Here is a 15,027-nt window from a genome sequence, read left to right on the forward strand (position 1 = left end):
GTTAAGGGCAAGTAAAAATTGCTATGCCGGTATTGTAACGGGGGGGGGGGGGGACAGGTCCCCCCCGTTAAAATACAGGCATTTTTACTACTACTCACCTCATAATTAAGGTTTACCTTGTTCACGAACAACTAGGGTATTAAATTAACAACTAAATTCTACATCTCGACTAGGGACAAAGACCTTCTGATTATACTTTCAAAAACATCGTAGTCAGCTCAGAACCATCTCTGATCAGACGGTCCAGTTTCAAATTGATTTCTGACCAGACTTTCGCAAGGCTGTTCTCAACGCTTTTCCGCCGCAGGCCAGAAGCTGTAATTCTAAGTGCAAGTTTCTGACCGAGCTTGTCTAAACCAGGATTATAAATCACCTCAATCGGGGCATAATCTCATCAAGCATTGAGTTTGGTTTCAACAAAAAACTAACTTGAAAAGTTACCCAGTTTTAGATAACTAAATACTAAATTAAGTGAATTTCCTAGCTGAGACGACAGTACCGCATTAGACCTCGCGAGCCACGCCTCCTTCGGCTTAATTTCTGTTTTTTCTGTCGTGGGGGTTTATTTCAGAGGAATCAGAAATCAGACTGGCGGTTTTTTCCGTGAGTTTTTTGCTGTTATGTTTGCCCCCCCCCCCAGCTTAGTGGGCTTATATTTTTTACGCCCCTAGGCGCACCGTGCCATTTTTTATATAGTAACGTGCTATATAACAACATATAATTTGTAACTGGGGTGTAAAAAACACTGGGGGGGGGGGGGGACAGAATAGATCCGGTTTTTGGATCTACTCTGTTTTGACCCCCCCCCCCCTCCCCCCCCTCCCCCCCTCCTCCCCCCCCCAGTGTGTTTTAGGCCCCCCAGTTACAAATTATATGCTGTTATATAGCACGTTACTATGTAAGAAAATAGCACGTGCGCCTGGGGGCGTAAAAAATATAAGCTCACTAAGCTGGGGGGGGGGGGGGGGGGGGGGGCAAAACAGAATAGATCCCAGTTTTTTTTACCTAGAAACAATTTTTAAAATTAGATAAACTCTCTCTTTTCAGTTCCATTCGCTGTTTGGTTTCTGATCCTGGTGGTGCAATGTTGCGTGTCAATCGTGGGCACCTTCGGCAACATTCTCATCTTCGGGGCAGTTGCAGTCGAGAAGTCTCTGCAGAATGTGGGCAGTGTATTCATCCTCAATTTGGCAACTGCTGACATGGCAGTGACGTCATACATCATGCCACTGGCCATCATCAACTTCATTCATGGAGGCAGGAACCCATTCGGTCACTTCATATGTCAGTTGACAGGATATCTGGGACAGGTCTGGAATTAATGCTGGACGATAGTTAAAGCTTAGACAGTAAAAACCGACACAGTTTTCGCTTTCATTTTTATAACCCACATCCGGGGCCATTGTGGACAGTTTTATTGCAAATTTATCGTCAACAGAAGAGTAGTTGAATAATTAATCACCCATAAATTCTCGAATAGGATATAGTTAATCATCCTCCGACTATTTTTGATAATCACATTTTTCGTTGCCCCTAAAGACGATACAAAATTTTTAGTACTAAAAAATTAGCAAAAATCTGGAAAGTTACATTTCCCACTGAATTTTGCTGACCATTAGATTTTTTAAAGACAAACGATTACGTCGCAAAAATATCGAACGTCAAAATAACCTATGTGACAAATACCCTATATAAATGAGACAAACACAAGATATACCCTAAATTTTACCCTATCGTTAAAATTACTAGCTAAGTAAAATAAAATAGAGCCTGCAATCGATTCTCCGTTCTGTGTGGACTTCGGTCTTAAATTTATTTCGGCACTGTGTTGCTGTAAATTATGTCGGCGACATGTGCTTTTCTCACTGTTCAGGTGTGTTGTACAGTGTCGACATTCTCTCTGGCCCTGATCGCCCTGAACAGGTTCTACTTCATAGTGAGGTTCGGAGAATACTCGAAGACATTCTCTAGAGAGAGGACTATAGTGATGATTTGTGCTACTTGGGCACTGGCTCTCTCCATCGCGTCTCCCAATCTTCTAGGGTGGGGACACATCCGATTCGACCACAAGACACTCATATGCTCATATGACAGGACATACAGGCAAATATACACAGCACTTGAGCCTCATTATTTGTGCTTTCTTAATAATCGTTCTTCTGTAACGTCAATTAATATTAAAAAAAGGGAAAAATTTGAAAGGTCCAATTTTTTTTTGCAATTTTTTTTCTGAGCACTGGCCCTCTTGAGATCACGGGGGATATTACTTATTTGTATATATATAGGCGATGGATATACTATGAACATTTTTAAGGCTTTCTGCTTTCTCGGAAAATATTGTTTGACTTAAACATAAAATTATTTGTACAATTTTTGGCCTATATTTTCTAAGCTCAGGCGAATTGTAAAAGGAAGGTATGAAGAGCGGGGGGGGGGGGGGGGGGGGGGGGGTACGCGCTTTATATTTTCCTGTTAATTGGGCTGTTATTTCATGTGCAATCAGCCTAATTTTAGCGCCTCATTTAATCTCGCGTTATTGAACTGAAAAAAAAAACGTCAGGGAGCTTACAAAAATGGGCCAAAAATTTAATATATTTTTTTACGTTCAATTTTGATGAGTTGAAGAAAGTGGAAATAGTCTTGTGAATTGTCGAGTCACAAATATTGATTCTTAGACTTACATTTAGATTACTTTTTTAATCACTTCTCAGTAATTTGAGTTACGTTAAAGTTAATTTTCAGTAATTTAGTAATTTTTAGTTTTACAAGAACCACGGGAAAATGGCCAAAAATTAATCCCGAAAACGTGGCACGTTGCAATTTTTTTGCAATTCGAAATTTTCACTCGAAAATTTTTGAAAGTTGATTCTAACTTGGGAATCAACTTGCAAGTGTTGCCCAAATTTTGACCAAGACTTGCAAGACTTCTAAGACTTGTAATTAGACTTTCCCAGTACTGAAAAACGAAATAAGACTTGTATTTTGACTTGCCTAGTACTGATATTGACTTGTAGCTCAGTCCGCGTAATTTGGGGTAAATTGAGTAATTTTGTCCGTCAACATACTGCTATGAGTTATATAAATCTTGGTTCAATGGATAAAATGTAAACTTCGTGGGTTGTTTTTTAAATTGTGGGTTGTTTTTGTTTGTGTTAGTTTCTCGTACACGTGCTTCCTCCTCCTGGCAGCAGTGACGTTTCCCTTCACAGTGACTGTGGCCGCATATGTGAAAGTGTTCCGCAAGTTTGCAGCCAGCAAGAGGAAGTTTGCAGCTGCCAGACAGGAACAAAAAAAGGCAGCCATGAAAGCAGCACAGGCTGGAAATGCTGGTCAGTTATTTCACAAATACAGAACATTTCCTGCCATTTTACCCCCCCCCCCGGTTGATTATGGCCCTCTCCGTGTTGAGAAATAGCGACGAAGCAGACGCAAGAAGCGTCGTTTTTCGTCGGTTTTTGAGGATTTCGTCAGTTTTTTATGTAAGAACTGTCGAAGAGACCGACAATTTCTTATGTTTGAAAATCGTAAATTCTCAACTCGGGTTGTCGATAGGTGATATTTTGGGTCTTTCCCATTATAGCCCCCCCCCCCCCCCCAGCTTAGTGGTCAGATAACCTATAGCCCCCCCCCCCCCCCAATCATGGTAAATATACCATAATGGGGGGGCTATAATTTCATGGGGGCTATAATGGGAAAGACCCGATATTTTGATAACTTCATCATGAATTGCTATACAAACCATTATCAGTGTAAAATAATACGCACAGCACTAAAAATAATACGCACAGCACTAAAATTTTATAAAGCTGCTTTTGTCTACATATGCTTTAAAAAATTAGGGATTTAAAGTTATAATTTTCTGAAAAACAGAGAAGTAAGAGGCTGTTATATATGTAATTCTACTTCATAAAGTTTTGCTGCTGTAGGTCGTGTTTGCGACTGATTTTTCATTAACCAGCTAAAATTAATTTATTAATCAACTAAATAGCAAATGATGAAAAAGGTCAGTCATAATTTGCAATTTGGTTGAACAAGACTGTTATATATGTGATTCTAATTTATTAAGTCATGCACTTTTAGTGTTTTTTACCGATTTGTATGCATATTTGTATCTATTCTGTTTTGCCCCCCCCCCCCCCCCCCGAGTGTTGTTTATGACCCCCAATTACAAATTCTATGTTGTTATAGCACGTTACTATGTAAGAAAATAGCACCTGCGTCTGGGGGTCAAAAAAAATTTATGCTCACTAACCTGGGGGGGGGGGGGGGGGCGAAACAGAATAGATCCGCATATTTTTCATCGATTTATTAAATAATTAGCTATAGCAAATGATGCATAAATGAGTCAAATGAGCATTTTGGTGAGTTTAGAAGTGTTGAACAAGATGTCCCGATCGGCAAAGACAGCGAAGAAGAACCAATGGCGTCTCATCAAGTCTCTCCTCCTTGTAACTGTTGTCTTCAATGTCAGCTGGACTCCATACTCAATTACTGTCATCCTGGATTACAAGGTTACCCTACCGTATACATTTACAGAAATTGACATTTCATCTAAAATATGAATCTATTTCTTTACCGAGAGAAAATTTCTAGTTTTTTACAGACAAAAACTGCCATTGGCCGGACGGAAGGCGCGACCCAAATTTTTTCCAGACCACTGAGTTGGGTCGCGCCGGACCCCCTGTCCGCGACCCAAGTCTGTCTTTTGAGCCGTTCAAAAGGCAAAAATCTGTAAAAGTTACAATTGATTGAAGAAGATAAATACAAAATAAGGGTTCAAATGTGAGAGAATAATAATGCGAAATCAGCTTCGAAATATTGTAAGGATCCGGCGCCTCTCAGGGTCTGCATTGGACTTTTTTAATCCTTTGACGACTCAAAATGTAGCATTAATGAGATTCAAGAAAAAGCTTGCATAGAATTAAAGCCGCTAAAGCAAAAAGAAAACCGAAAATTGATGAGCCAAACAAACACTTATAAATGAACAACGACAAACGCGAAGAGAAACAAAAAGGCAAAAAAAGGACAAAGAAAAATGTAAATTGAATTGCGAGAGACTAAAATTCTGTTGTCTGTTAATTCGATCACAATTATGGCTCGAAATTTTACATAAAATAGCAATCAGAAAAACAACTGTTCTTGTAACGCATCTTTATAAAATAGAAATTTAAATAGCCTTTTTATTTCATTTTTTAGTCACTGAGCCTTAGACAGATAGACAGTTTTGACTCTCGACTTTTAAAAAAATTTATCAACTTATTGGCACAAAAATTCAAACTAAAAAAATCACGGGTCTGTTATTCAATTAATCATTTCTACTTTATGGAAAAACTTGAGTTAGATTGCTGAAACTTTTATTCTTACAAAGTTTTTCGTTGTATTCTGCTCTATTGGGAAAATAATATTTTACAAAGAAAGCAGAGCACGCAAAACAACATCTTCTTCAAAGGAAGTAGCAAGAGATATTGGTTCGGTTTAATCATCACAATTCATCAAAGTGTGTTTTTCAAAACAAATTTGATCCGATAATATCTTGATTTTATTAAATAAAAAAGTGCTCTACTAGCCTTTTATTTTTAACATTTGTCTACAAGGCTCTTTTAATACAATATTGATGAATTTTTAATTGAACATATGTTACCAAGAACGTTTATGAACGTTATATGAGCGGAGAGACGGTTAATAGTTCCTTTTTAGGTCTAGCTTGATTGAAAATAAGGAGGCTCGGTAAGGTGCGTTTGCACATAATGTTCTGACCCAGCTCAACTACCAAATGAGGAAGAGACAGAAAACTTTCCAAAAATTCATTCATAATTTAACAACTACAAAAAATTAATGCTGGATTAGAATGCCGATGAGACTTGCCATTTATGAGAGCACTGAACACCACCAACATAAAAATCAAATCTTAGCAAACATTAGTTACGACCAAAAATCGATGTCTACATTAAAAAACACTTAGAACAAAAAAACAAAATGGAATCAGATAAAACCGGAACTAAACAAATTAACAGGAACTTCCTTAGATAAGATATGAGACCTGTCAATACGGAGACTTCGTAACAGGTCGTCAAAAAGGAGCAAAAAGAGCAAAGCTCAAAAACGCGTTTCTATTTCTGAAAACAACCAGTACTCAACAAACCGGTCAATTAAAAGAGTTGACAATTGAGACCTGTCAATATCAATAATATGTCAAACAACTACAAACAGACGGCAAGAACGAAAAAAAAATCAGTAAACTTGAAAGCGGTGTCGCAACTGTTAAAACAATAAGCTATTCTTGAGAAACATTGACATTCAATTGCACATTTTTTAAAGCCAATTGGGCCCCCCATTAGTGTGATGGGCCCCAAAACAATTTTTTTGAAACAAATATTTCTAAAAATTCAAAATAGTTATACACTTTTCTTGTAGCACAAAAACAGATTAATTTGCAACCAAATCATATGACGGAAAAAAGCAACAGATGCTAACAGAACTAAGAGTTGATTAAACGATTCATCAAAAACACAGTGTTGTTACAATACAATGAACATCAATGAAACATTTTTATTGACAAAAAGAGATTGAATTTTTTGCTAGCGTCTCCTTTGGTTTTAAATGGCTCACTGCAACTTGACTTACTCCTGACATTCCAAACACCGCCATCTTTTTTCCAAACTACCGTATCTACAGAAGCGACCGCATACCCGAACCAAGACAAAAAAACATGGAGGTGTCATGATAGCTGTTCAATCGAGAGTTAATCATAAAGTAAAAACATTGAATAGTACCCATATCGATTATTGTGTTCTGCTGCTAAGCTCAGCAACTAACTCTATCTTACTCTCCTGCATTTACAACGACCTGTTGCCCAGTTCCTACAATTGGGAGTCGAGTCAATTTCTTTCTTTATCGCAAGAACTTGAAATCTTCAGATTCTTCTGTTTTTGTTCTAATCTTGTTATCACGAGTGGCATCAATTTTGCACAAATTGAATAAAATGACTTCATACGAAAATACAAAACTCGATCAACTTGTTTGCATAAATCTTTTGCACTTGGTTCCCAGCCAGCCTGATGCTTTTCTTCATAACACCTCCGACTTCATACTCAGGTCAAACAATGCTAAGATGTTAGCCTAAAAGCTTTGACTCTGTGGAAAATCTTTCTCGAACCACCATCAAATCTTTTATCAGCTTCGAACATAATCAAAGTCGTCGTAATGCAACGCACAAGTATGTTTTCAATCAACGCGCAAGACAACTCATACGAAAATACAAAACTCGATCAACTTGTTTGCATAAATCTTTTGAACTTGGCTCTCAGCCAGTCTGATGTTGTTCTTCGTAACACCTTCGACTTGATACTCAGGTCAAACAATGTTAAGATTTTTGGCTTAAAAACTTAGACTCAGTGGAAAATCCTTCTCGAACCAGCATGGAATCTTTTATCAGCTTTGAACACAATCAAAGTCGTCTTAATGCAACGCACAAGTATGATTTCAAGCTTGCAGACCGGGATAACCTGAACGAAGACATTTTTTCTTGCCACATTAATACGTACTGCTTTAGCAATCTAGAAGAACTCGTGAGACAGTGGTAATCTTGGTTCTGGGCAAACGTCGACAAATACATTCCAAGAGTCACTAGTCATAGAGCCTCACTCCCACTGTGGGTCTCGAACGCAACACTTTGATACGCGGGATGCCTCAAAACCTACAGCGCAAAAAAAATCAAACAATTAAAAATATTCAATTCAAATCACACGACACCTTAGTTTTCTTTGAATCCACAATGTTCGAGTCTGGGAAGTTTATGATATTGAAAAAAACCTAAATAGCATACGAAAGAATCCCGAAAATCCACCCACTGTTAAATTTGATGCCACAGAAGCTTCAAGTGATTGGGAGAAAGCTGAGCTTCTTAACACTTACTTTAGCTGTGTTTTTGTTTGTTTTAGTCAAACAGTGCGACGAGTTCTGAAACATCAAATCTTAATTTCAAACTCCCAAGCGTCTTAAAGTGCTCTCAGCAAAGAAGAGAACTCATATACCAATCGCCTGATTTCAACAAATCAACGGGACTTGGCGCCCTCGGCACCATTATTTAAAAGTCATGTAGCAGATCACTAAGCTAGTCAATATCCTTCATTTTTTAGACATGCTTTAACAAGGGTGAGTTCCCTCGCATTTGGAAATACTTGCAAGTACCACCCATCTTCACAGAAGGTAACAAATGCAAGTCGGCTGCTATAGACCAATAATCTTGTTAAATTGCTGCTCAAAAATGTTCAAAAAGTTCATCTTTGATTCGGAGTACGAACAAAAAGAGAACAAGTTGAACGATAATCATTTTGGCTTCCGCGACCACCAATCTGCATCATTACAACTTTTTGTTTTTTCTTGACACAATCTACGAACTTAACGATGAAGTTGAAACCGATACCTTAGCAGTTCTCTACATAGACTTCTCTAAGGCCTTTGACACGATTCCCCAAAACGTACTTCTTTGTAAATTGCGAACCTTTGGCATTAAAGAAAATTTTATCTCTCTGAATGAATCCCATCTAAGTGATTGACAACAAACTGTGAGAACCAATAGCTTGGTCTCAAGTAACCGATCAGAAACTAGCGGTGTACCTGAAAGCTCAATTCATGGACCTCTCTTTTTTTTTCAACAATGACCTTCTATCAGCTCTAACTACCACTAGTTTCAATATGCAAGAAATCAAAAAGGTCTCAAAAGCTGGCCACCAAACGGATTTTTTTGTTCTGGTGAAGTTTATAAACACAGATTGTTAAAACTTGTTAAAATTTTTTGCCCCCAAGTCGTTATATGGAAATGCATGATTTATTTTATTTACTTTCAATGTTAAGAGATGCCTACTATGTTAATCCAGATTTATTTCAGAGTGAATCTGACCTAATTGAAGTGACGCTCCAAGAAACGAGAGATGAATTCAAGATCTCGAAAACGGGGTTTAAAAACCGATGACAATTAATTCCGAAGAACGTAGACTCTTTTTAATTTTGTTGTGTGGGTATACAAAGCTCATGGCCCTACTCCCAACAAAAACACTAAACAAAAGATATGCCAACAATTTTTTGAAAGAACATACAACGCCCGAAAAGAAATGCACATGGATAAAACTGCAGTTGTGGACATTGCAATATACTGAGCAAAATCAGACTGATAAAATCTGTATTAGTTGTTTATAATGGTGAAAACCCTTGAGCCCAGCCCTAACGATTTAACTACCACTACTAAATATGCAAAAATCCAAAAATTTCCTGAAAATTCGTAGTAAGAAAGACAAGAAACCTTTATTTAAAAATCAAAGGCACTATAAAGAGTAATGATTTACTCCACTTGGAATAATTTTTCAAGTTGTTTCCTGTATATGTTCAGACAAAACTACATGTGCAAAGCAAAAATCTTTCGTATTCATGATTCATATTTGTAATGATACCACTCGCAAGTCTATATGATGAGTATATCGATCGATTGAGATTGACTAAACAAAAAATCCATTTGAGTGTATAGTACCTCCCCCAGGTGAGTCAGAACAATAAAGAAGTAGAAAATCTACCGCCAAAAATCTATGTAGAAAATTACATTTCGTACTTAGTGTCGAGCTTCATGGTTACTGTTTAAAAAAACTTGTTTCAATTTTTGTCACTTAATATTTTGTCTCGATCCAAGTCAGCTTAAATAGGCTTAAAACGAGTACAGCTTGTAGACAATTATATCAATTTCCTGCAGAGCAAAATTTACCTTTGGTTCAACCGTTACCAAAAGAAACATAATTATGATATGCTTTTAGGATACCCATAGTTCAACTTCACCTAATAACAAAAAAGACAATTACAAAATGGTTTCAGGATAAACTGCCAGCCCTGTTCCACCTGACAGTGACGTGGATGTGTATGCTAAACTCTTGTATGAACTCTCTCATCTACGGAGTCATGAACAAACCCTTCAGGTGTGGGTACAAAAAGATAGCCTGCTTCTGGAACAAGAAACTCCTACACAATACGTCCTCAACCTGAACAACCACCAACACATACATGATCATTTTTATATAGAATGACGGGTTTTATATAGAATGACGGATCTATAGGTTGTATAACTTCATCGATAACTTGGCAATTTAGTTTTAACCAGCGCAAAACTAAATAACTGACATGTAAACAGAATAGAAAATAAAGTACAAAGAATCTGACTGTTTGGAAGTATACAGAATAGATAAAACATGGGTTAATTGTAGATGATTTATCAGATAGAATGAATTTAGAATAAAGCACCCTATATTTTTTTCACAAGGAGAGTAAATGCCTGAGCTAGATTATGTTCCAAATTTTTGGATTTCTACCTTAGAAATATCTTAGTTTCAATATGTTTGGGATTTGTGTTTATATTACAATTTTCGGTTCGTACCTTGTAGTAATTTCAGATAGAAAATTTGTTAGCTCGAATTCACTCAATGCTTTTTTTGTACATTATCTCGTACCAAATTCCAAATTATATCAGTACTTTGCAACAATAAATACAATTCATAATAAGTACTGGATAATACAGGTGTTAATGTCAATTTTTTTACTCACCAGACTTTGGTTTAGCTTATTTTGGGAGAAAATTATTGTTTATGGCGATGGAACCTCTGACCTAAATTTCTTTCCCTATTCATTTAAGCCTCGATCCCGCAGAAGTATACTAGCTTTCATTGTTATCAATAAAAAAATCAACGTCCTAAATAACGACCGTTCTCAAGCAACAAACTAAAATTCTCAACTTTCGGGAAATAGGGTTACATGACAATTTACCCAATGCCATTATACCCAATGCCAAAAAATCCAATGCCATTATACCCAATGCCAAAATACCCAATGATATTATAACCAATTCACATTGATATTTTCGTTCGATAATCCGATTACTAATTAGCAGAAAATAGCTCTTACACGTTTGATTTAACAAGCAGATAATTTAATCCCATGTTCGGTTGTAATAGATTCATATCAAGTCCCACGGGCCGCTGCGGCATGACCATGGCCATTAAGTGTGTTGAAACATACGGGTAATAGCGACTGCTAATTTGTTGTCGGATTATTGAACGAAAATATCAAAATACATTGGGTATAATGGCATTGGGTATATTGGTATAGAAAAAAATATATTACATGGAAAACACGCTTAAATTCCAATAACAAATTTTATTTGGCGTTCATTATGGAAGCTGCTGAACAAATTATTTATTAACAACCAAACAACGCTTAGATTATAATTTAATTTGTACCAAACTGTGCTTTCAAGCACAATTAGAGCTTCTAAACTAAAAACGGATCTATTATGTTTCGGCCCCCAGTGTTTTTTATGAGCCCCAGTTACAAATTTTATGTTGTTATATAGCACTTTACTATGTAAGAAAATAGCACGTGCGTCTGGGGGTAATAAAAGATTTATGCTTACTAATCTGGGGGGGGGGGCGAAACAGAATAGATCCGTTTTTAGTTTAGAAGCTCTAATTGTGCTTGAAAGCACAGTTTGGTACAAATTAAATTATAATCCAAGCGTTGTTTGGTTGTTAATAAGTAATGTGTTTAGCAGCTTCCACAATGAACCATAATAGATCCCTATTTTCTTACATAGTAAAGTGCTATAAAACAAATTTGTAACTGGGGGTCATAAAAAACACTGGGGGGGGGGGAGAATTGATCCCTAAAAACTTGTTCTTTCAAAATAAATTTATTTTGTTTCCTATAGATGTCTTCGAAACCATACTTCTGTAGGCAAGGTTGTTTTTGTAATTCATTATCAGAAACTTTTTGGCGACAAGGCAGTTGATGAAAAATAACTCAGTAATGCACGCGAATGTCAACAACGGTCGGTAGAAAAATTATTCTCATACTTTCTATCAAAAAGTGACAAGTCATAAAAGATGAATATTGAAAGAAATCCGCCCGTCCTTTTTAAAATGATATATAACGTTCCTGCAATAAGTTCTTAAGTTAATTTTTTTTTGTTTTTGAGAAAAGAGGGAGACAATTTACGATTCACGGTCATTTGAAAGCTTTCACTAGGAAAATTATCAAATGACCAGCCTCTTACACTTTCTTAGCTTTCAACAATTTCGATGTTGACAAAAAAGTTATAACAAATTTTGCCGTAGTACTTCATCTCCAAAAGTGAAGAGATGAGAATGTTTTCGTTTAAATGTTGACTGAGGACGGATTCTGTGATGGGAAAAGAACGAAGTACATTTTACAAATTTCGAAATATTCAATAATGAAATGAATCCACGAAATGTAATTTTAGAGATCAGATCATAAATCAATACTATGCTTTTTCTGAGCGCAGGACAACACTTTTAACATATAGCCAAATACCAAAAATTTTGCACTAGATTCTTTTTTTTTCAAATTGACAGGTAAAATTTTTTGATAAACAGTCGCTTAGAGTTTGCAATTCAGATATAAAATGTACATTCTATTTTTCATGTAGATTATTTTACATCGGATTCAAATGGCCGATTTTTCGGATGTAGCCAGTGTTTTTTACAAATGTGCCAAAATTAAATCGGTGGATGAGATACCGTTTAAACATTCTTTTAAATTTTGTTTCAAGTTTTGGTTTCCTTATTTCAAGATGAACTTTTTTCCTTTTCAAACTATTTTTTGTTGTAGATAGTTCTTGCCTGCTTTTAACCAGATAATTTGTTCTGCAATTTTTTCTCAACAAAACATTTAAAATTTTTCTGTACGAAATACAAAGCCTGAAAAACACCAGATCTTAACTTCGAAACAATCATTTGATTAATCGGCAATTCTGATGCTAAATTGTCAGATTTCATCATAAAATATCTTATGTTTCGGATCTTTTCTACCAGCGCCTCCCCCTTCCCCCATTAAATTAGGCACCCCCATTGTGTTTGTTTTAACATTATGTGTGCATATGAATTATTACATGTGAATACGCGTGAATGGGCATTAAGAAAATATTAACAGAGCGGTAGTTTGAAATTAATACGTGCATAATAATAATGAGCTGCATATAATGTAAACATCAACCAAAAACTTGTTCTTGTTGCATTATTTGGAATTGCGTGCTTTGTAAAAGGGTCTACTGCTTTGATTTTCCTGAAAAATGTTGCAAATGTGGTTGTTGATGTATTATACTAGGTACGTAATTATGAACACAAGTAACCTTTCCAGAAGGTAGCAAAACATTAATATTCGGGGGTGCTTAATTTTCGGCTCTATAGGACTGGGGGGGGGGGGGGGGGGGGAGGGCGCTAGCGGAAAAGATTCAATGTTTCAAAATAAATATTTAGGAATAACGATTTAAAAAGCAGGTTTATCTGATAAGATCTCTGACCAACTCACGTGAACTTTTTAATCAGAGAAAGCTTATGTTTTAAGCTTGTTAGATCTGACACGATGATTTTTATGAGAACAAAAGTATTAAGGGATATTGATCAGACCGCATCTGAGCAACCGTCGATTAGCACCGAACAACAAAGGCAATCTGAATCCCTCAAAAATTTGATGATCAAAAAATTTACGCTGATTTTTGAGCGGACTCAGAGACGGTGGAATGTTGCATAGTCTCCTTTTGGGTATCATTTCGTTACGCAGCTATTTAGAGACATTTTTAATAACCGAGTTTGGCGAAATTCTGGTCACAATCGCAAACGAAAAGTAATGCGTTTTTACTCAATAGGTCTTCAAGGAGTGCCGACGGTTATCTTGAGCGGAGTTACCATTTCCTTAGTTAATCCTTAAATCATCACAAATCCGCCCTGTTTAACAGAGTTGACAGGGTTGATCGAAAGCAGGGCTTGGACAAAAAAATAAATTCACAAAATTGTAAAACTATCTAAATTCGACTAAAATCAGATCACGCAAAACAAGTAAAGCATTTTGTTTTCGCTTTCGGTTCAGAGTCATATTTCAAGGTCAAAATACTCGCTCGCTCATTATTTTCATATTCTCTCATTAGCAAACATAGTTGGTTCACAACCTGATCAACGTTTGTTCCATCGTGAGCTGAAATTTGATAAATTTCCATATTTGCATGTTTAGCAGCCATCTTCTGGGCTTCGTGGAAATCAACTGATTTATCGACATTGTTGATTAAAGCATCGTTTTTGTTAGCGCATAGCATGATAGGAATCTCTCTTTTGTCGGTGGACCATTCGATTTGATCAATCCATAAGTGAATGTCTTTGAAAGACCTGATATCGGTACAGTCGTACACCAGAATTATGCCGTCTGCTCTTCTAAAGTAGCTTCGAGATATAGATCTGTATTGCTCCGTTCCAGCAGTGTCAAAGAACTGAAGGTTCACCGTTAGATAGTTGTCAACCAGAAAAGTTTTCTCAAAGAAGTCGCATCCTGAAATTAAGTATTTACCATCTAATGGGTTAGGGTTTCGCAAGCGGAATAAAAGGCATTTTCAACTAAGTAGAAAAATTTAATTTCTCAACGTGAGAGAATAACAAAAATGATATTTTACATTAGAATTTAGAGATTTACAGGAGAGATCTGATCATTAGATCAAGATGTGATTTGATTTTGGGGAATAAAATAACTCAAAAATCAGCTGTATATATACCCAGTATCAGTGCAAGAAAGTCAAGATACAAAACTAATCTTAGCACCATGATGTAAAGTGGGGGTCGCAAGGGTTACCCAATATGGTTTGCTTCTGCAAATTTCCCAGAAATCAGTCGCATGGGTTACAATAGATAGTATGCATTTACAATTTTCTAAGAATTCGTTCAAATTTCCGGTGGCATAATAATCATTCAATTTATGCTGGGATGATTATACATCAAATAGTCTCACTATAATATTAGTTATCTAGATTCACCAATTTGAATCCAATATTGATTCTAAGTACCATTTCTTGACGATTCATTCATATAAATTCTGTGGTCAAAATCAATTTGCTCTTGTCTTTGTAATCTCTTGTCTTTGTAAGGTAAACTTTCCTTCTCATTCTCACTAAGTTCATGACTATAGTTTGATCGATATTCTAACACTATC

The 15,027-nt window shown here is 36.3% G+C and overlaps 1 protein-coding gene across 1 annotated transcript in view; it reads left to right on the forward strand.

Moving 5' to 3' along the window:
• The window catches only part of LOC142344455 (melatonin receptor type 1C-like), a 32,082-nt gene extending 21,794 nt beyond the window's left edge, over window positions 1–10,288 (forward strand). The window contains exons 3-7 of the mRNA XM_075396113.1: window positions 1,048–1,310; window positions 1,874–2,103; window positions 3,157–3,329; window positions 4,372–4,511; window positions 9,862–10,288. Of these exons, the coding sequence (XP_075252228.1) occupies window positions 1,048–1,310; window positions 1,874–2,103; window positions 3,157–3,329; window positions 4,372–4,511; window positions 9,862–10,029 (974 nt within the window). The 3' untranslated portion in view covers window positions 10,030–10,288. The remainder of the gene's footprint in view (window positions 1–1,047; window positions 1,311–1,873; window positions 2,104–3,156; window positions 3,330–4,371; window positions 4,512–9,861) is intronic.
• The last annotated feature ends 4,739 nt before the right edge of the window (window positions 10,289–15,027 follow it).

This window comes from Convolutriloba macropyga, chromosome 1 (assembly GCF_964194025.1).
Source record: "Convolutriloba macropyga chromosome 1, txConMacr16.3, whole genome shotgun sequence".
Taxonomy (NCBI): domain Eukaryota; kingdom Metazoa; phylum Xenacoelomorpha; order Acoela; family Convolutidae; genus Convolutriloba; species Convolutriloba macropyga.